Here is a 21,549-nt window from a genome sequence, read left to right on the forward strand (position 1 = left end):
CCAGCTGCAGACGGTCAGGCTTGATTCTGATATCCATGGTGTACGGAAAATCACACAGCAATACATTGTGGCGCTATCAATTATAGTCAAAGACGAGAGACAAGTTCAATCGAGGCTTTATTGCTGTGTGATGCTATTCCTCCGGCTGCAACTGAACACAAGAGTCTGAGTGACTCATACGCATATTTATACACAAGCTCCCTGTGGGCAGAACTAGCCAGCAGGGGCTTACCGGAGGAACGTGTATTACAGGTACAGCCATACGGGGACTTCTGCTTGCGGCTATGCGGAGCTAAGCCGCACGTTCGGCAGCTCCCGCTATTTAGGGACTTTTGGGTCATTTCGAGGGCCCCAAACGGCGCTGTTTCTACGCATCCCGGTGGGGGAAGGTGCCTGGAAGAACTTGCCCCACACTATATGGTGCTCACCCGGAGTGGGAAGAAGAAAAAGGCTGCAGTAACTCCCCCAAAAAAACGGGGGAAGAAAAACAAAATGGCGGCAGGCGCTCCCGCTATTTAGGGACTTTTGGGCCGTTTCGAGGGCCCCAAACGACGCTGTTTCTACACATCCCGGTGGGGGAAGGTGCCTGGAAGAACTTGCCCCACACTATATGGTGACAAAGGCTGCAGTGACTCCCAAAAAAAGGGGGAAGAAAAACAAAATGGCGGCCGGCGCTCCCGCTATTTAGGGACATTTGGGCCGTTTCGAGGGCCCCAAACGGCGCTGTTTCTACGCATCCCGGTGGGGGAAGGTGCCTGGAAGAACTTGCCCCACACTATATGGTGAAAAAGGCTGCAGTAACTCCCCAAAAAAAACGGGGGAAGAAAAACAAAATGGCGGCCGGCGCAACACCCGAGGACTGGTGGAAGTGGGCGCAGGAGCAACAGGCCTCGCTCCTACGTTGTTTTGCTGAGCTGAAGGCTGAGCTGCTGGACTCCATGAATGCAACTACGACCAAGCTGCTTGGGACCCAGGCGCCCCAGGAGGAGTCTATTCGGGAGTTGCAGCGGCAGGCCGTTGAAAGAGAGGAGGAGGCCGTGGTCCTCGTGGGGAAAGTGGAGTTGCACGAGGCACTTCATAAAAAGTGGCAGGACCGCTTGGAGGAGCTGGACGTTCGCACGAGGCGAAAGAATCTGAGGATCCTGGGCCTGGAGGGGTCGGATCTCCCGGCGTATGTGACCACGATGTTGAGCTCGTTGATGGGAGCGGGGTCCTTCCATTTGCCCCTGGAGCTCGAGGGAGCGCACAGAGTGATGGCCAGGAGGCCCAAGGCAGGTGAGCCCCAGAGGGCTGTGCTGGTGCGGTTCCACCGATTCAGTGACCGGGAGTGTGTGCTGCGCTGGGCCAAGAAAGAGTGGAGCAGTAAATGGGAGAATTCGGTAGTGAGGATCTACCAGGACTGGAGTGCGGAGGTGGCTAAGCGTGGGCCGGGTTCAACCGGACAAAGGCGGTGCTTCATGCTAAGCAGGTCAGGTTTGGAATGCTGCAGCCTGCGCGCCTGTGGGTGACATACAAGGACCGGCACCATTACTTCGAGTCCCCGGAGGAGGCGTGGGCCTTTGTACAGGTGGAGAAGCTGGACTCGAACTAGGGCCTGGGGACATACTTTGGCCGGCGTTGTTTCCGCTGTGGCTGTTTTGTTCCAACTGTTTCAACTTTTTTAACTTTGACATGTGTTATGTATGCTGGTTTTCTGTTTGCTCTGTTTATGGGTGGGTTTGTATGTTGGGCATGGTTGTGGGTTAGGTGGGGAGTGTTGGGGGTTTGTGTTCTATATGTTCTCTTCTGTACGGGGCTGGGGATTGAGGGGAAACTGGATTTTGGGGTACTGCGTCAGAAGGGTGGGGTATGGCAGTGTGAAAGCGCTTTCCTCTGGTTTCCCACGCTGCGGGGCAGGGGGGGGTGGAGCTTGCGGTGGGGGGGGGGGCCTCTACTGGTTTTCTTTCCCGCGCTGAAGCGGTGCCAAGGAGGTGTGGCAAGAGGGGGATGACCCCATGCCGGGAGGGGATAGGTTTTGGCGGGAGCTGCCGGGGTCAGCAGAAATCAGCTGACTCACGGAAGTACCATGGAGAGTGCGTTGCAGCTAGGAGGGGTCCTAGCCTGGGGGGGGGGTATACCGGGTTGCTGCTGGAACGACTAGGAAGGAGCCGATGGGGGCCGGGAAGAGGAGAGGCGTTATCGCCATGGGGAACGGGTCGAGCGGGGTGTGCTGGCCTGGGGCGAACATCTGCCAAGCTATGGCTAGTCGGCGGGGGAGGGGGGCGGGTTGCCCTCTGATCCGGCTGATTACCTGGAACGTGAGGTGGCTGAACGGGCCGGTTAAGAGAACCAGGGTGTTCTCCCATCTAAGGGGGTTGAAGGCAGACGTGGCTATGCTCCAGGAGACCCACCTGAAGGTGGCGGACCAGGTCCGTCTGAGGAAGGGGTGGGTGGGGCAGGTTTATCATTCAGGATTGGACGTGAAGAACCGGGGGGTGGCGATTCTAGTGGGGAAGAGGGTGGCGTTTGAGGCGGCTGAGGTGGTGTCGGACAAGGAGGGCAGATATATCATGGTGAGGGGTAGGCTGCAGGGAGAGAAGGTGGTGCTGGTGAACGTATATGCCCCGAATTGGGATGATGCTCGCTTCATGAGGCGATTGTTGGGCCGCATCCCGGACCTGGAGGCAGGGGGCCTGACCATGGAGGGAGATTTTAACACAGTGCTGGATCCCACACTGGACCGGTCCAGTTCAAGGACGGGTAGGAGACCGGCGGCGGCCAAAGTGCTGAGGGGATACATGGACCAGATGGGAGGGGTGGATCCCTGGAGGTTCGGGAGACCGAGAGCGCGGGAGTATTCCTTTTTCTCTCACGTCCATAGGGTTTATTCCCGGATAGACTTTTTTGTCCTGAGCAGGGGATTGATTCCGAGGGTGCAGGATGCCGAGTACTCGGCCATAGCGATTTCGGACCATGCCCCGGACTGGGTTGATCTGGAGATGGGAGAGGCGCGGGACCAGCGCCCACTTTGGCGCCTGGATGTGGGGATGCTGGCGGAGGAGGAGGTGTGTAAGAGGGTTCGGAGAAGCATTGAGGGGTATCTGGATACCAATGATACGGGGGAGGTCCAGGTGGGGATGGTCTGGGAGGCTCTGAAAGCAGTGATCCGGGGGGAGCTGATCTCCATCCGGGCCCACAGGGAAAGGAGGGAGAGGAAGGAGAGGGGGAGACTGGTGGGAGAGCTTCTGGAGGTGGACAGGAGATATGCGGAGGCACAGGAGGAAGGGTTGCTGGGAGAACGGCGCAGGTTGCAGGCCAATTTTGACTTGTTGACCACCAGAAAGGCGGGGACACAGTGGAGGAGGGCGCAGGGCGCGGTATATGAGTATGGAGAGAAGGCGAGCAGGATGTTGGCGCATCAGCTCCGTAGGCGAGATGCGGCTAGGGAAATTGGGGGAGTGAAGGATGGGGGTGGAAATGTAGTGCAGAAGGGGACAGAAGTAAACGGGGTCTTTAGGGACTTTTACGAGGGATTGTACCGGTCGGAACCTCCGAGGGGGAGAGAGGGGATGGAGAGCTTCATGAACAGGCTATGTTTCCCAAGGGTTCAAGAGAGGCTGGTAGAGGGGCTGGGGGCGCCGATAGAGTTGGAGGAGCTAGTCAGGGGGATCGGGCAAATGCAGTCAGGTAAGGCCCCGGGGCCGGACGGGTTCCCGGCAGAATTTTACAAAAAATATGCGGACCTGGTGGGTCCCCTGCTGGTGCGAACTTTCAATGAGGCGTGGGAGGGGGGGCTTTGCCCCCGACGATGTCGCGGGCACTGATCTCTTTGATCCTAAAACGGGATAAGGACCCCTTGCAGTGCGGATCATATAGGCCTATCTCGCTCCTTAACGTAGGCGCTAAGTTGCTGGCGAAGATCCTGGCTACCAGGATAGAGGATTGTGTGCCAGAGGTAATTCATGAAGATCAGACAGGATTTGTCAAGGGGCGGCAGCTCAACACGAATGTGCGGAGACTGCTCAATGTTATCATGATGCCGGCAGTGGAGGGGGAGGCGGAGATAGTGGTGGCGCTGGATGCAGAGAAAGCGTTTGATAGAGTTGAGTGGGGGTACCTGTGGGAGGTGCTGGAGAGGTTTGGATTTGGGGAGGGATTCATCAAATGGGTGAGGCTGCTTTACGCGGCGCCGATGGCGAGTGTAGTCACAAATGGAAGGAGATCGGAGTATTTTAGGCTCTATCGTGGGACCAGGCAGGGGTGTCCCCTGTCCCCCCTGCTCTTTGCACTGGCGATTGAACCGCTGGCCATGGCGTTGAGGGAGTCAGGGAAATGGAGGGATCTGGTGCGGGGTGGGGAGGAGCACCGGGTATCGCTGTATGCGGACGACCTGCTGTTATATGTGGCGGACCTAGAGGGGGGAATGCCGGGGGTGATGGAGCTGTTAGCGGAATTTGGGGGCTTCTCGGGCTATAAGCTAAACTTAGGAAAGAGCGAGGTATTTGTAGTGCACCCGGGAGATCAGGAGGAGGGAATTGGGAGGCTCCCCTTCAGGAGGGCAGTGAAGAGTTTCAGGTACCTGGGGGTGCAGGTGGCCAGGAGTTGGGGGGCTCTTCATAAGCTTAACTTCACCAGACTAATGGAACAGATGGAGGAGGAATTTAAAAGGTGGGACGTGGTGCCGCTATCGCTGGCGGGAAGAGTGCAATCCGTCAAAATGACGGTTCTCCCGAGGTTCTTGTTCCTCTTCCAGTGCTTGCCCATCTTTATCCCTAGGGCCTTTTTTAAAAGGGTGACCAGCAGCATCATGGGATTTGTTTGGGCGCATGGCACCCCGAGGGTGAAGAGGGTCTTCTTGGAGCTGAGTAGAGATGGGGGGGGGCTGGCGTTGCCCAACTTCTTGGGGTACTACTGGGCGGCCAACGTGTCAATGGTGCGTAAGTGGGTGATGGAGGGGGAGGGGGCAGCATGGAAACGGATGGAGAGAGCGTCCTGTGGGGATACAAGCCTGGGGGACCTGGTAACGGCGCCGTGGCCGCTCCCTCCCACGAGGTATACCACGAGTCCGGTGGTGGCGGCTACCCTCAAGATTTGGGGGCAGTGGAGGCGACATAGGGGAGAAGTGGGGGGCTCGATGGAGGCTCCGTTAAGGGGGAACCATAGGTTCGTCCTGGGGAACATGGATGGGGGATTTCAGGGATGGTATAGAGCGGGCATTAGACAGCTGAGGGACCTGTTTATCGACGGAAGGTTTGCGAGCCTGGGGGAGTTGGAGGAGAAATTTGGGCTCCCGCCGGGAAACATGTTTAGATATCTGCAGGTAAAGGCATTTGCTAGACGGCAGGTGGAGGGATTCCCTGCGCTCCCCGCGAGGGGGGTGAGTGACAGGGTGCTCTCGGGGTCGGGGAGGGGAAGATATCCGATATCTACAAGCTTATGCAGGAGGTGGAAGAGGCGTCAGTAGCGGAGCTGAAAACGAAGTGGGGGGGGGAACTGGGGGAACAGATCGAAGACGGGACATGGGCTGATGCCTTGGAGAGGGTAAATTCTTACTCCTCGTGTGCGCGGCTTAGCCTCATTCAATTCAAGGTGCTGCATAGGGCCCACATGACTGGGAAGAGGATGAGTAGGTTTTTTGGGGGTGAAGATAGGTGTGTCAGGTGCTCAGGGAGTCCAGCGAATCATGCCCATATGTTCTGGGCATGCCCGGCATTGGAGGAGTTCTGGAAGGGGGTGGCGAGGACGGTGTCAAGGGTGGTGGGATCCAGGGTCAAGCCAGGATGGGGACTCGCGATCTTTGGGGTTGGGGTAGAGCCGGGAGTGCAGGAGGCGAAAGAGGCCGGTGTGCTGGCCTTTGCGTCCCTAGTAGCCCGGCGAAGGATTTTGCTACAATGGAAGACGCGAGGCCCCCAAGCGTGGAGACCTGAATCAATGACATGGCGGGCTTCATTAAGCTAGAGAAGGTCAAATTCGCTCTGAGAGGGTCGGTACAAGGGTTCTTTAAACGGTGGCAACCTTTCCTCGACTTTCTGGCTCAACGATAGGGTACTGGGACAGTAGCAGCAGCAACCCGGGGGTGTTTGGGGGGGGGGGGGGGGGGGGAAGAGAGACGTTGATTATATTTGCTTATTTTGGTTAAGTTCTCTTGTTGGGGGGGGTTTGGGGGGAGTGTGATACATGTGATGTTACGGTTTGGGGGGAATTGTGGGTGTTATGGGGCTGTTAGTTGCATATTACTGCTTGTTGCTATACTTGTTGTTATATTTTTATATTTTCTGAAAAAATTCCAATAAAAATTATTTAAAAAAAAGGTACAGCCATACATCCCCCTACTGCAAGTATGCATATCTAGAGTGATTATCACCACACTGCACATCTTTGGACTGTGGGAGGAAACCAGAGCACCTGGAAGAAACCCACACAGACACGGGAAGAAAATGTAAACTCCACACAGTCACCCGAGGCCGGAATTAAACCCGGGACATTGGAGCTGTGAAGCAGCAGTGCTAACCACCATGCCGCCCTCATGAGGCCTCTCGTGAGATTTAACGGCCTCATCGTGTCACCAAGTCGGGCACGACAAGGCCATTTGATCGTGCCCTTTATTCTTGCAACCCAACTTCTCCGTTTTTAGATTTGCCAAGATAAAAATTCTGAATAAACATGTATTTTTAAATACTATATTTTTCTCTATTTTGTCATAAGTGACTAAACAATGATGTTTGATCTGAACAAACATGATCGATAGCACTTAGGATGTTCAAGAAAAATAATCAGGTTTACCACAGAAATGCAAATTCTTTCTCTACCAAGAAAGAAAAATCTCAAAACAAACCTCTGGTCGGCGTTCAAGAGCTTCTTTCATCAATGGATGTAGCTCTTCAACTAACTCCCTGAATTAAAGGAAGAGAAAAAAAATGACTACGTCTTCAACGATAAGGCATATAAACTTAGAGATCATTGGTCCCAATTTGAACAGAAGAAGACCACTGCTTAAGCAAAGATAGTGGGCTGGATTTTCCATACAACCCACCATGTGTTTTGTGACAGTGGAGGCAGCCCGTCATTGGCCGGCAGCGGGATCTTCTCACCCTGCCGTTGTCAACGGGTTTCCCATTGAATGCAGCGCTCACTGCCTGGAAACCCGCAGTGGGGGTGCGCCATCAGTGGGACCAGAAGATCTTACAAGTGAACAGCCGGAAAATTCTGGCCAGAAACCTATTTAAAACTTAACCAATTTAAAAAGCTAGGTTAACACCTGTATTTAAGTGGTGGATAAAAGGTACTGTACCTGATCAAACAACATGCAATCATGCGGTGGCTGGCCAATTAAATTAGGGGCGGTCGACAATGAATTCAAGAGTAGAGTTGGGAAATGAGATGCCAATGACAGCACTAGTTGACTGAATGGCAAGTGCTAATGCCATATTTTAAAGGGCTAACAGCTCTGCATACACTAGTCCCTTATTTTAAATGATTGTCTGCCTTACTGTCAGAAGACACAACTGTTGCATAACTGGCCAGAAGCCCCAAAAGGAGCTGAATAGGACCCTGCTGAGACCATATATTTTCTCCTCTAGGCTGCAATGGCAGGCAAGAGGTCCTCTTCCCAAGGTACAGGAAGAGACATGACAAAGCAAGCCTGAACTGAGGGTGCAGAGAAAGTCCGTAGTTGTTGGGTCACAACCCACATCTAGGTGCAGGGCTCCAATTATGCCAATGACCTTCTTTGCTCCAACAAGTTGAGTCCTCCTTGATGGTTTGCTCTTTGGGGCATGCCTGTGGTGATGCAAGAAGGTGGAGAGGAGAGTGACCATCCAATCAATAGCAAAGATCAGGCAGCTGTATATCACGTCAGAGGCAGGGCTGTGTCTCGGCATGAGGTTCATGTCTGTTTTCACTGACTCCCAAAAGGTCTTTTGAGATCAAATGTAGGGAGGAAGCATTTGCGAGCCTTTATCATGGACCAAGGCTTTGTCCTAAGCAACAATATTTTGTCAGTCTTCCCCCCATTAGATCTGTCAACCCCTCTCCCACCACCCCTTTGCCAGGACCTGCCTGACTGGCTCTGGCAAGACCTTGGACTCAGCTTACAGTATGGACTCCATTGCCTTCTTCAGAAACTATTGCAATAGTTCACGCCAGGTGGTGGTGCTGGAACATAGGTGCTGCTGATCATTTAGTTAACAGCAGCTCCTAATAGTCATTGTGCCAATCAAAGACATAATGACAACTAGCTGCAGAGCAAGCCAAGTTCAGATGAGCTGGCACCCAACTTCCATGTCAGGGGGTGGGGACTCTGCCGCTAGTGTAAAATTCAACTCGTTGGGGACTTCCGGTTGCGGCGATGCAGAGCTAAGCCGCATGTTTGGCTGTTCCCGCTATTTTCAGACTTTAGGACTCTTTTTAGGGCACGTAACGGTGCTGGACGGGCTTTTCCCGGTGCGGGAAGACATCGGCAACGCTTCTCGGCCGGTGGATGGACTGGACCAGGAGCGGGGTGGTTAAAAAATCGGCACTGGAGCAGAGAAAGGTGCGAGGGAGGAAGACCAAGACGGCAGCGGGCGGGGAACCGGCAGCTTGGACGCAAGAGCAGCAGGAGCTGCTCCATGGATGCTTCAGGTAGCTTAAGGCTGAGCTACTGGAACCGCTAAAGGCCCCGTCGACAAGCTCATGGTGACCCAGACGGCCTAGGGGGCAGAGATCCGTGAGGTCCGGCAAAAGGCCTCGGAGAATGAGGACGAAATCCCAGGCCTGGCGGTGAAGGTGGAGGCGCTCTACAAGAAATGGCAGACGAGGCTTGAGGAAATGGAGAACCGCTCGCGGCGGAAGAATTTGAGGATCCTGGGCCTCCCTGAGGGGCTGGAGGGGTTGGACCTGGGGGCCTATGTGGTCACGATGCTGAAGTTGCTAATGGGAGCGAGGTCCTTCCAAGGGCCCGTGGAGTTGGAGGGAGCCCATCAAGTGTTGGTGAGAAAGCCCAAGCCTAATGAGCCGCCAAGGGCGGTGCTGGTGCAGTTTCACCGGTTCGTTGACCGAGAATGTGCGCTTGGTTGGGCCAAGAAGGAGCGGAGCAGCAGGTGGGAGAATGCAGAGGTCCGGATTTACCAGGACTGGAGCGCGGAGGTCGCGAAGAAAAGGGCCGGTTATAACTGGTCGAAAGCAGTGCTGCACAGGAGAGGAGTGAAGTTTGGCCTGCTGCAGCCGGCGCGCCTTTGGGTCACCTATAAAGATCGCCGGTATTACTTTGATTCCCTGGAAGAGGCCTGGGCCTTTATCCAGGCAGAGAAGCTGGATTCGGACTGAGGATTGAGGGGGGGACCGGGTTGCTGCTAGAAGGGCCGAAGGGGAACTGACGGTATTAGAAAGGGTCGGGACGAAGATCTGCCACTGTGGGGAACAGGCCGTGCGGGGACTGCACGCACGTGGTTGGCCGAGGGAGAATTATGGCTGATCGGGGGGGAGGGAGGGCGAATAGCCCTCTGATTCGGCAGGTCACATGGAATGTAAGGGGGCTAAATGAGCCGGTCAAGCAGGCCCGGATGGTCATGCATCTGAAGGGGCTGGGCGGATGTGGCTATGCTCCAGGAGACGCACCTTAGGGTGGCGGATCAGGTAAGGTTGAGAAAGGGGTGGGTTGGGCAAGTGTTCCATTCGGGGTTAGACGCGAAGAACCGGGGGGGTGGTGATTTTGGTGGGGAAGAGAGTGTCGTTTGTGGCGTCGAGTGTGGTGGTGGGTAGCTGTGGCAGATATGTGATGGTAAGCGATAGGCTCCAGGGGGAGCGGGTAGTGCTGGTTAATGTGTACGCTCCAAATTGGGACAATGCGGACTTTATGCGGCGCCGGATTCCAGACCTTGAGACGGGGGGTTTAATAATAGGAGGAGATTTTAATACAGTGCTGGACCCAGCACTGGATCGCTCTAGGTCCAGGACGGGTAAGAGGCCGGCGGCAGCCACAGTGCTGAGGGGGGTTCATGGACCAGATGAGAGGGGTGGATTCGTCGAGGTTCATGAGGGGAGTTTTTGTTCTTCTCCCACGTCCACAATGCTTACTCTTGGATTGACAGTTTTGTCTTGAGCAGGGCGTTGATTCCGAGCGTGGAAGGTGCGGAATATTCGGCGATAGCCATTTCAAATCACGCCCCGCATTGGGTGGATCTAGAGCTGGGGGAGGGGAGGGACCAACACCTGATGTGGAGGCGAGATGTGGGGCTGCTGTCGGACGAGGAGGTATGCGGGCGGGTCCGGAGGTGCATAGAGGGGTATCTAGAAATTAATGATAATGGGGAGGTGCAGGTGGGGGTGGTTTGGGAGGCGCTGAAGGCGGTGGTTAGGGGGGAGCTGATTTCCATCAGGGCACAGAGGGAGAGGGGGGAGAAAAGGGAGAGGGAGAGGCTGGTGGAAGAAATGGTGAGGGTGGACAGGAGGTACGCGGAGGCCCCGGAGGAAGGGCTGTTGAGGAAGCGTCGTAGTCTCCAGCGGAGTTTGATATATTGACCACCAGGAAGGCGGACGCGGAGTGGAGGAGGGCGCAGGGGGCTGTATACAAATATGGGCAAAAGGCGAGTCGGATGCTGGCGCACCAGCTCCGGAAGCGGGAGGCGGCTAGGGAGATAGGGGGAGTTAGGGATGGAGGAGGGAGTCTTGTGCGGAGTGCGAAGGGCATTAACGGAGCGTTCAGGACCTTCTATGAGGAGTTGTACCGGTCAGTGCCCCCAGTGGAGGAGGGAGGAATGGACTGCTTTCTGGGCAAGCTGGAGTTCCCGAGAGTGGTGGGAGGAGCAGGTTGAGGGGTTGGGGCCACCAGTTGGGCTGGAGGAGCTGGTGAATGCATTGGGGAGCATGCAGTCAGGGAAGGCACTGGGACCCGATGGATCCCGGTTGAATTTTATAAGAAGTTTTCAGATCTGCTGGGCCCGCTGCTGGTGAGGACCTTGACTGAGGCGAGGCGAGGCGAGGGGGGGGGGGGGGGGGGCCCCGACGATGTCCAGGGCGTTGATCTCACTGATTCTGAAGCGGGATAAGTACCCCTTCAGTGTGGATCGTATAGGCCGATTTTGCTCCTCAACGTGGATGCGATACTGATGGCCAAGACATTGGCCAGGAGTGTGGAGGACGTGGTGCCGCAGGTCATACACGAGGATCAAACGGGTTTTGTAAAGGGGAGGCAGTTGAACATTAATGTGCGGAGGCTTCTCAATGTCATAATGATGCCGGCAGTGGATGGGGAGGCGGAGATAGTGGCGTTGATGGACGCGCAGAACGCCTTTGACAGGGTGGAGTGGGGATATCTTTGGGAGGTCTTGGAGAGGTTCGGGTTTGGTGAGAGATTTATTAGGTGGGTGAGGCTGCTGTATGATGCCCCGGTGGCGAGTGTGGTTACGAATGGGAGGAGGTCAGAGAATTTTCGTTTTACCGGGGGACGAGGCAGGGGTGCCCCCCGTCTCCCCTGCTGTTTGCGCTGGTGATCGAACCCTTGGCCATGGCGCTGAGGGAGTCGAGGGGCTGGAGGGGAATAGTGCGGGGTGGGGGGGGGGGGGGGGAGCATCAGCTGTCGTTATATGCGGATAATTTATTATTGTACGAGGCAGACCCGGTGGGGGGGATGCCGGAGGTGATGAGGATTCTTGGAGAGTTCGGGGACTTCTCCGGGTATAAGCTCAATGTGGGGAAGAGGGAGCTGTTCGTGGTGCATCCTGGGGATCAGGAGAGGGGGATTGGGGAACTCCTGCTGAAAAGGGCGGAGAGGAGTTTCAGATACCTGGGGGTCCAGATAGCTAGGAGCTGGGGGGCCCTGCACAGGCGCAATTTTACGAAGCTGGTGGAGCAGATGGAGGAGGCGTTTAGGAGGTGGGATGTGTTGCCACTCTCCTTAGCGGGCAGGGTCCAGTCGGTCAAAATGACGGTGCTCCCGATGTTTAGCTTCCTCTTCCAGTGCCTCCCTATCATGATTCCGAAGGCTTTCTTCAGGAGGGTCAATATGAGTATTATGGGATTTGTGTGGGCGCAGAAGGCCCCGAGGGTGAGGAGGGTGTTCCTGGAGCGGGGTAGGGATGTGGGGGGGTTGGCGTTGCCCAACCTATGTGGGTACTACTGGGCCGCAAACGTGGCGATTATACGTAGGTGGGTGATGGAGGGGGCTGCATGGAAGAGGATGGAGGCGGCGTCCTGTGTAGGCACGAGCCTAGAGGCGCTGGTGACGGCGCCGTTGCCGCTCCCCCCAGCAAGATATACGAGTCCGGTGGTGGTGGCTACCCTCAAAATTTGGGGGTAGTGGAGGCGGCATAGGGGGGAGGTGAAGGCTTCAGTTTGGTCCCCGATACGGGGGAACCACCGGTTTGTACCAGGGAGGATGGACGGAGGGTTTTTGAGCTGGCACAGAGCAGGTATCAGGCGGATGGGGGACCTCTTTCTCGATGGGGAGTTTGCGACCTTAGAGGAGTTGGAGGGGAGGCGGGGTCTCCCCCCAGGGAATACCTTCAGGTATATGCAGATTAGGGCGTTTGTTAGGCGGCAGGTGGCGGAGTTTCCACTGTTGCCGCCAAGGGGGGGGGGGGTTCAGGACAGGGTGCTCTCGGGGACGTGGGTAGGATCTTGGCAATCTACCAAGTGATGCAGGAGGGGGAGGAGGCCTCGTTGGAAGAGCTGAAAGATAAGTGGGAGGAGAAGCTGGGAGAGGAGATCGATGAGGGGTCGTGGGCGGATGCCCTGGGGAGGGTGAATTCCTCCTCCTCTTGCGCGAGGCTTAGTTTAATTCAACTAAAGATGCTGCATAGGGCACCTATGACTGGGACAAGGCTGATCCGGATTTTTTGGGGGAGAGGACAGATGTGTCAGGTGTTCGGAGAGCCCAGCAAACCACACCCACATGTTTGGGGCATGCCCTGCGTTGGAGGGCTTTTGGAGGGGCGTTGCGGGGACGTTGTCAAGGATGGTTGGTTCCAGGGTGGAGCCGGGCTGGGGGCTCGCAATTTTCGGGGTAGCATCGGAGCCAGGAGTGCAGGAGGCGAAAGAGGCCAGTATTCTGGCCTTTGCGTCCCTGGTAGCCCGGCGCAGGATTCTTTTGCAGTGGAAGGATGCGAAGCCCCCGAGCGCGGAATCCTGGATCAATGATATGGCTGGGTTTATCAAACTGGAGAGGGTCAAGTTTGCCCTAAGGGGGTTGGTGCAAGGGTTCTTCCGGCAGTGGCAGCCATTTCTATTGCTTTTGTATTGAGGGGGGGGGGGTTACTGTTCTTCTCTAGTCTTCTGTTTTGTTGGTTAAAATTTGTTGAAAATTTGAATTAAAATTATTTATTTTTAAAAATTCAACTCGTTAATTCTGTTTCTCTCTCCATAGATGCTACCATACCTGCTGAATATCTTCAGTATTTTCTGTTTTTGTTTAGTATTTCTAGCATCTGCAGTAATTGTTTCAGTGAGACTGGTTTTAGTGGGGACCACAATATCAAAAGTGGAGGTGAGAGTGCTGTTGAACAAATCAGTAGCTGCAGAAATTTTGTAATGAATGGACAGCCAAAGGTTTGAAAGTAAATTTAGGTGAAGATGACATTACCCCTCGGCAGGTTTCTGCCAAGGCCGTGATGGTGATATAATCATCCACAAAGAACTCCTGGATGGCAAGAGAAGAGATATTTTGGACGGCAACAAAGGTCTAGGTGATGATAGCGATCTGCCGGCAGAGTTCAAGATTCAGTAGTTGAGTCAGATGGGGAGGAGATAAGCAAGATTAACCCTGAGTGGGAGTGCTGGGAAGGTCTGCAAGAGAGTAGTGTCATGAAGTGCCTTGATGGGTCTTCTTCAAGATGCCCAGAGAGGAAAGTTAAGAGGGATTTAAGCGTGGGCTGAGAGTAGCAAGGTCTAGGAATACTTATGGATTGGGTAAAGGAGGGAAAAGTATTACTTCATAGGTAATGGCAAAGACTGCGTGCCATCATGCTGGCAAGATTGTGCAGCGTGTAACATACCATATACACCTTAAGAAATCTTGCGAAACCTTGGGCAGGATTCTCCGCCGGCGTGATTCTCCGTTATGCCGGCTCCCGGGGGTTTCCCGACGGCGTGGGGCTGCCCCATAATGGGAAACCCCATTGACCGGCCGGCTTAACAGAGAATCCTGCCGGCGGGTCGGGGCAGAAATGTGGCGCGGCGGGGCGGAGAATCCAGCCCACTGAGTCCAGCTTATTTGGATACAGCAGACGACCTCCAGAGCAATCCAGGCAGTGAAATCAGCATGCCAATGGTTTTATCTATCTCACTTCTTGCAATGTCACGGCTCTCATTGATTAGACATGGTTTCCGAATCGGAGTCATGAGCCAAGTCATCAGCAAGTAGTCCCTGCCGTAGTCATTGCTTACTTTGAAATACTACTGTCAGAGTGGACTGCTGCAGAATGAAGGGATCATGATTGCTGTGAGGATTTGAGTTTTGACCTGCACATTGCTCTGCATCTGCATACCTATCAGATGCACGTTAAAAGAATAGAATTCCTTTCAATTTCAGTACGTGACAGAATTGACATGCTGCAGATGCAGAGCAATGAGCATGTGATAATGGCAGTTAGCACAATGGGGAAGCCATTGCCCGAGTGCTTCCTCTGGGAAGATGGAATTAAATTAAGTTATCTCCCTTTGAACACAGAGCCACAGTGGCCTCTTAGAAAGATTGCACTGCAAACTACAAGATGCTGCTAATGTCTCCAGCACTCGTCTGGAAGGAACCAGTGCATACAAGTTAATAGCTACACTCACTTCAACAGCCACTGGCAACATAGGGCAGGATTCTCCGCTCTGACGCTGGCGACCGAATTCTCCGGCGCCGGTTTTCAGGCAAGGGTGGGGATCATGTCGCAGCGGTCGGGGGCCGTTGGCAGTGGACCCCCCCCCCCCCCCGGCAATTCTCCGGGCCCCGATGGGCCGAGCAGCCACCCGTTTTTGGCCTGGCCCACCGGCGTGAAATGGACATGGTCCATCCTGGCGGGACCTGGCTTGTCGGCCATCTAGCGGGATACTCAGGGGTGCGTGGGGGGATCCGGCCACAGTGGCATGGCCCACCGATCTGTGGGCGGGCCTGTGCCATGAGGGCACTCTTTCCCTCCATGCCGGCCTCTGTAAGGCTCTGCCATGGCCAGCGCGGAGACGAAAGCCCCTGCGTATGCGCTTGAAACACGCCAGCAATTCTGTGCATGCACCAGAACACGCCGGCAGTTCTGCACATGCGCCAACTCGCGCCGGCCTATGGCGGTCCTTCGGTGCCGGTTGGCGCGGCGCCAACCCTCCGGCGCCGGCCTAGCCCCCGGAAGTGCAGAGGATTCCGCAACTTCCGGGTGGCCCGACGCCGGAGTGGTTCTCGCCGTTCTTTGAGCTGGTGTCGGGCCATCGCGACAAGTGCGGGAGAATCCTGCCCATAGTCTTTTATGTACTCTGAGGTTCAAGTTGTGGCTGCTGCTGTTGGCAGAGTTTTGTGATGAAACATTTGTCACTATTATCGATCAGATAGAAGAATTACTCTCTCAACAACCCAGATGAATATGGCCTCATGCTGAGAGCGCTTCTTACCCTTCTCTATAGCTTGGCCTGCTCGGAATGGCCTCTGCTCATTTTCCGCCTCACGGTTGATTAGAAGAGGAAGGCGTACCTGTGCCCCCATTATTGAGAGCAATTGGTTTGTGCAAACCTTAAAGTGAGCATCAAGTCTTTCAGCAAACCTGCCACACCACTCTGTAGTCTTTTGAAACTTGAAACAATTAGGAAAAGCAGCAAAAGCTTGTAGAACTATAGCAACAGCCAGAAGAAATAAACCAGCAACTAACCTAGAAGTAGTTGATGATCTCTTTGAAATTGTGCTGGCGGAGTGTAATAACTTAGACCAGGCCTTTGAGATCGGCCAATTGGAATATGAGTTCCCTGAATAGTGGGCCAATCATGGAACCTCTTCTATAACAGAGAGTGTCAGATCCTCTGCACTCGCAGTGTAGACAACAAGCTGAATGCATATGGTCGTACTCCTGTTGGTTTTGTTAACCAAAGGGATTCTGGTGAACGGAGTTCTGCCTCCATCATGCTACTTTATAGGTGTTCAACTGATTGAGGCTGAGGAGAGGATAATGGCCAGAGCATGGGCATTCAAAATGGCAGCATTGGTGTCAAATCGGCATCATGTTGTGATTTGTCTCCTCTGCATACTTCTAGCAGACGTTAAGTGCACATACTAACCTTTTTGTCAAGATGGCATTTGGTGTGCATCATGTCAGAATTTCACCCCTTAACCCCTTGGACCACCTTGTTCCCAGGTCCTTTTGAACTTCTTCACTTCAACCACCCATCTAATATACGCTTAAAGGTTGACACAGGACGGAGTTTTTTTTAAATGGCAGTGTCAGGTTGTAACTGAAAACAGTCATGTTTCTCTTTCGAAACAGCGCCAGGTTTTCTGTCCAGATCTTCTGAAAAATACCAAGCGACAGTAAGGGGGGAGGGCTCAATCAGCACTCTGATGAGGGGGAGGGGGGCCTATACAGCCAGTGAGCCGGCAAGCCTGGCTGCACATAGATCGGGGCGTCTTTCTCCAACACCCTGCCCCCCTCCCCCCTCACGGAAATATCGGGGCCACTCTCTCCCCCTCTCCCCAACCCTTTGACGGCCTGCACCCCTCGGCCCCCACTCATAGAATCAACAGGACAGAAAGAGGCCATTCGGCCCATCAAGTCTGCACCGGCCCTTACAAAGAGCACCCTACTGAAGCCCACGTATCTACCCTATCCCCGTAACCCAGTAATCCCCACTTAACATGTTTTGGACACTAAGGGCAATTTAACATGGCCAATCCACCTAACCCGAACACCTTTGGACTGTGGGAGGAAACCGGAGCACCAGGAGGAAACCCACGGAGACACATGGAGAACGTGCAGACTCCACACAGACAGTGACCCAGCCGGGAATCGAACCTGGGACCCTGGAGCTGTGAAGCAACTGTCCTAACCACCATGCTACCGTGCTGCCCACTAAACAAGGGGAGACCCCCTCCCCTAATGGTGGAGGGTAATCCCCAGGCTCTGAAAACGCCCAGCCTCGACCCTCAACTCCAGAGCCTCCCTTTAGAAAAGATAGAGAACCCTGAATTGACAGGTTATTCAGCAAATAACTTGAAATACATAGATGATTATTCCTTCACTGAAATTTGTAATGATCACTGTAATAAAAACAGTAAAAGAGATTTTTAAAAACATGTGCTGACTTTATTTTAACTGCAAAATTTTAGTAGGTAAAGCCAAAAATGATTCTTGCGGTACCTGAACACGAGTGAATTTGTTCTTCCAAATCCGAGTACCAGTGATTCTGTAATTTCTATGCTTTCAGCACGCATCAGTGGAACCAGTTGTTTCAACAATACTGCTACAGATGGCGTTCCTATGACCTGCGTAATGATAAAAAATAACCCAAAAATACATTGAAGAAGTTCCTAGTATACATAGGTGATGATTTCATCTTTTACCTCAAAGGCCTTTAGTCATTTCATAACGAAAAGTACTAAAAATGCTGCTAATATCGTTGTCTAAAATTCAACAATGATACTATAAAACTTACATTTCACAACTTCCGAAAGTACTTCATGTCTAATAAATTATTTTTAAAGTTAAGCCACTGTTGTTATATAGGCAAAATCAGCAATCAAATTTGAGCACAAGTTCCCGCTAACAGCAAATAGGATGCCCAGTTAGTCTTTTTGGTGGAGTTGATTTGAGAACGGAACAGAATACTGGAAGATCTTCTCAATTTTCTTTGAAAAAATACTACGGGGTGTTCTGCATCCACCTGAACAGAACCTTGGTTTCGTAACTCATTCAAATACGGCATATCTGACACTGGCGCTCTTCCTCAATACTGCACTGAAACGTTAGTCTCGGGAAAGGATTTTCAAAGGCTGATGGGGCTGGCAACTGAAGCAGGTAAGTGGGTTATTTTGCACCCTTGTCCAGCATGCTGGTACATCCGGCCCCAGAGCCATATTTGGGAAGAACAGATCAGGTGTGGAATGGCTGTTAGGTTGCTGGTTAAAGCAATGAGAAGACCAATTCAGGCCATTGATCAGAAACTGACTAGGATTTTGCATTCGGCATATGGGCCCTCCATGGCGTGGGGAGCCTGGCTACAGACTAACGGTCCAGTGCTGCCCAATCAATAAACTGTTCACAGCTACAGTCACAATGTTGATCTTGCAACTGTGTCAATTTTTGTTTTAAATAATTTGTGTGCTGAGACAATGTCTCCACCTTGAACAGCCCACTCTCCCGCAGATTTGCAGCTGCAGGCTTCAGCTCCTTCAGTATTTGAGCATTTCATTTTGACCCTCCAGCTTTAAGAGTCCACCCGTGAGGATGGAGAGTATGCCCTCTGGCCCAAAATTGACTAATTCAGCTAAAATTAATGTTGGATTGCTGCTTCCGACAAGTTGTGCGATCAAGACCTCCATTTGGTGCCAACCTGGCACTCGGGCACCTTGGCACTGCCAAACTGGCAGTGCACCTGGCACCCTGGCCGCACCACTCAGACATTGCCAGTGTGACACTGCCAGGATGTCCGGGTGGACCGCTAGGGTGTCAGGTTGGCAGTGCCAAGGTGCTCGTATGTCATGGTACCACCCTGCCCTGTCCCCAACTACCCAGAGTGTCTCTAAAGCGCTGGACCCAACGCAGTGGCTGTATCTCGGCCACTGTTTCTCTCAGCTCCTCTCTGTCGAAGCTAGCCAAGACAAGTAATTCAGCAGAGTACATGTTCAACCTACATGTTAGCTCATAAACGTTACACATGTTGAATAAAATCTATAGCTCTAAATTTGGTGGTGGGTGGGGAAGTGGAATAATTTCCATTGCTTGTTTGGGCAGCTGAACAAGCATGATCTTCCACTGTTCAGTTCATTAGCTATGTATCTTCAGGTCTTCGTGAATCTTGTGGCGGGGTGCTCACCTCTATCTCATTGCGTCGAAGGTTCTGGCAGCATATTTAAACGGCACCAAGATAGCCATTCACTCACTGCCGGCCTGAAGCTCCAGACTATGCTGCAAGAGAAATGCCCAAGAAAAGGAAGCAAATTTCAGCCCCACAATTCAGCGATACCTTCCCCAGGTTGCCCAGGAAAAAAAGGAGGTCTTGTTTCCTTGGGATGATCCCTCCTCTCAGACCATGGCAGCCTGGGAGGACATCACTGGGGTGGTTAGCATCCATGTGGTCCAAAATAGACCCCAGCTGCAGTGCAGAAAAAGGATGAATGATTTGCTGATGTCTGCCAGGGTATGTGCACTGTTAACTAACTGTAAATTCCTCGCTCTAATAAGGCAATCAGTCAGCCCAAGGGTTACAGTGTACAGGGACATCACATGCGACCAGCAAATGGGACATCAGCACTGAACGAATGCTAGCCATTTTAGCGCCTCCATCTCATATTAGTTCAAGGACAATTGGCTTCACAATCACTTACTGCCATGGGCTCAGTAGCAACAATAGGCATGCATGCTTCTAAATTGCTCATTCACCTAATGGCCTCACAATCAATCCGTTTGTCTTAACATTATGCATAACAAACACATGCAGGCCAAAGCTGGAGCTGGAATGCCTGAATTTCATCTCCTTAGTACTTTGGAGGAGCAGATCACAGTGCCTGCAGGTGAGGAGCAAGGCCATGGCAATGCAGAAGGTGGGATAAGCCTTCCCCAAGAACCCAGTGAGTATGCATCCAGTCTCCAGCTCCAATATGCATGCAACTAATGTGAGTAGTGTTTAAAATATGTGTCTGCTTAATCAATCAATAAATCTCTTTTCTCTATTTCAGGTACAAGAAAAGGGAGAAGACAGCAACTAGACACGCCACAGGCCCAACCTCCAACCCATCTCTGAAGAGGAAGTCTCAGTATCCTTAGAGGAAGCACACTCACAGCATTCACCATCTCAACTAGACCTGAGAGATCTCTTGGAGATGCAGAGACAGGCAAGGGGCATGAGGCAGAATTGCTAGAGGCCGTCCACACACTGCACTGGATTTGGATTTTGTTTATTGTCACGTGTACCAAGGTACAGTGAAAAGTATTTTTCTACGAGCAGCTCAACAGATCATTAAGTATATGAAAAGAAAAGAAAATACATAATAGGGCAACACAAGGTAAGACAACACAAGGTAACATTAAGTATATGAAAATAAAAGAAAATACATAATAGGGCAACACAAGGTACACAATGTAACTACATAACACCGGCATCGGGTGAAACATTCAGGGATGTAGTGTTAATGAGGTCAGTCCATAAGAGGGTCGTTTCGGAGTCTGGTAACAGGGGGGGGAAGAAGCTGTTTTTGAGTCTGTTCGAGCGTGTTCTCAGACTTTTGTATCTCCTGCCCGATGGAAGAAGTTGGACGAGTAAGCCGGGCGGGAGGGGTCTTTGATTATGCTGCCCGCTTTCCCCAGGCAGCGGGAGGTGTAGATGGAGTTAATGGATGGGAGACAGGTTTGTGTGATGGACTGGGCTGTGTTCACGACTCTGAATTTTCTTGTGGTCTTGGGCTGAGCAGTTGCCATACCAGGCTGTGATGCAGCCCGATAGGATGCTTTCTATGGTGCATCTGTAAAAGTTGGTAAGAGTTAACGTGGACATGCCGAATTTCCTTAGTTTTCTGAGGAAGTACAGGCGCTGTTGTGCTTTCTTGGTGGTAGCGTCGACGTGGGTGGACCAGGACAGATTTTTGCAGATGTGTACCCCAAGGAATTTGAAACTGCTACCATCTCACCTCGACCCCGTTGATGCTGACAAGGGTGTGTACAGTACTTTGCTTTCTGAAGTCAATGATCAGCTCTTTAGTTTTGCTGGCATTGAGGGATAGATTGTTGTCGCTGCACCACTCCACTAGGTTCTCTATCTCCCTCCTGTATTCTGACTTGTCGTTATTTGAGATCTGGCCACTACGGTCATATCGTCGGCAAACTTGTAGATAGAGTTGGAACCAAATTTTGCCATGCAGTCACGTGTGTACAGGGAGTTTAGTAGGGGGCTAGGTATGCAGCCTTGTGGGGCCCCTGTATTGAGGACTATTGTGGAGGAGGTGTTGTTGTTTATTCTTACTGATTGTGGTCGGAGGAGTCCTGGGTGCAGCACAGCAGTGGCTAAGTGAGAGGGGGACAGGGCACCTCAACCTCCTTCCTAGTGCTCATTCTTCGTAAGGAGTCAGGATGTTGTCAACAGGCACCCACAGGGAAGAGGAGCGCCAACCAGTCACTCCAGGAGCACTGGCCCTGGAAACTCCTAGGTTGCCAGGTCACTGTACCCATTTTCCAGTGACCACATCATTTCCAGCAGGTCAGGCCGAAGAGGGCGCACCTGCAGGAGACTCTTGGCAGGTTGGGGCCCTTTAGGACTCGGGCCACCATCAAAGTCATTTCAGTCAATATCCCAGCTGCGGATATTGCGGCTACACCAAGGTGTATCAGCAGAGTTAGAAAAAATAAGCAGTATTGAATGCAGAAAGATGGCACGGGTGTATACTCATTGTGTACAGTCTTCACATTTGTAAATATATATTGA

General features: G+C 52.8%; 1 protein-coding gene across 4 annotated transcripts in view; it reads right to left on the minus strand.

Moving 5' to 3' along the window:
- LOC119977793 (protein furry homolog) overlaps window positions 1-21,549 on the minus strand; it is a 483,675-nt gene that overhangs the window by 247,766 nt on the left and 214,360 nt on the right. For all 4 annotated transcript variants that reach the window (XM_038819004.1, XM_038819002.1, XM_038819003.1 and 1 more), the window contains exons 23-24: window positions 17,274-17,398; window positions 6,815-6,872 (exon numbers count right to left, since the gene is read on the minus strand). In XM_038819004.1, the coding sequence (XP_038674932.1) occupies window positions 6,815-6,872; window positions 17,274-17,398 (183 nt within the window). The remainder of the gene's footprint in view (window positions 1-6,814; window positions 6,873-17,273; window positions 17,399-21,549) is intronic.

This window comes from Scyliorhinus canicula, chromosome 14, assembly GCF_902713615.1.
Source record: "Scyliorhinus canicula chromosome 14, sScyCan1.1, whole genome shotgun sequence".
NCBI lineage: Eukaryota > Metazoa > Chordata > Chondrichthyes > Carcharhiniformes > Scyliorhinidae > Scyliorhinus > Scyliorhinus canicula.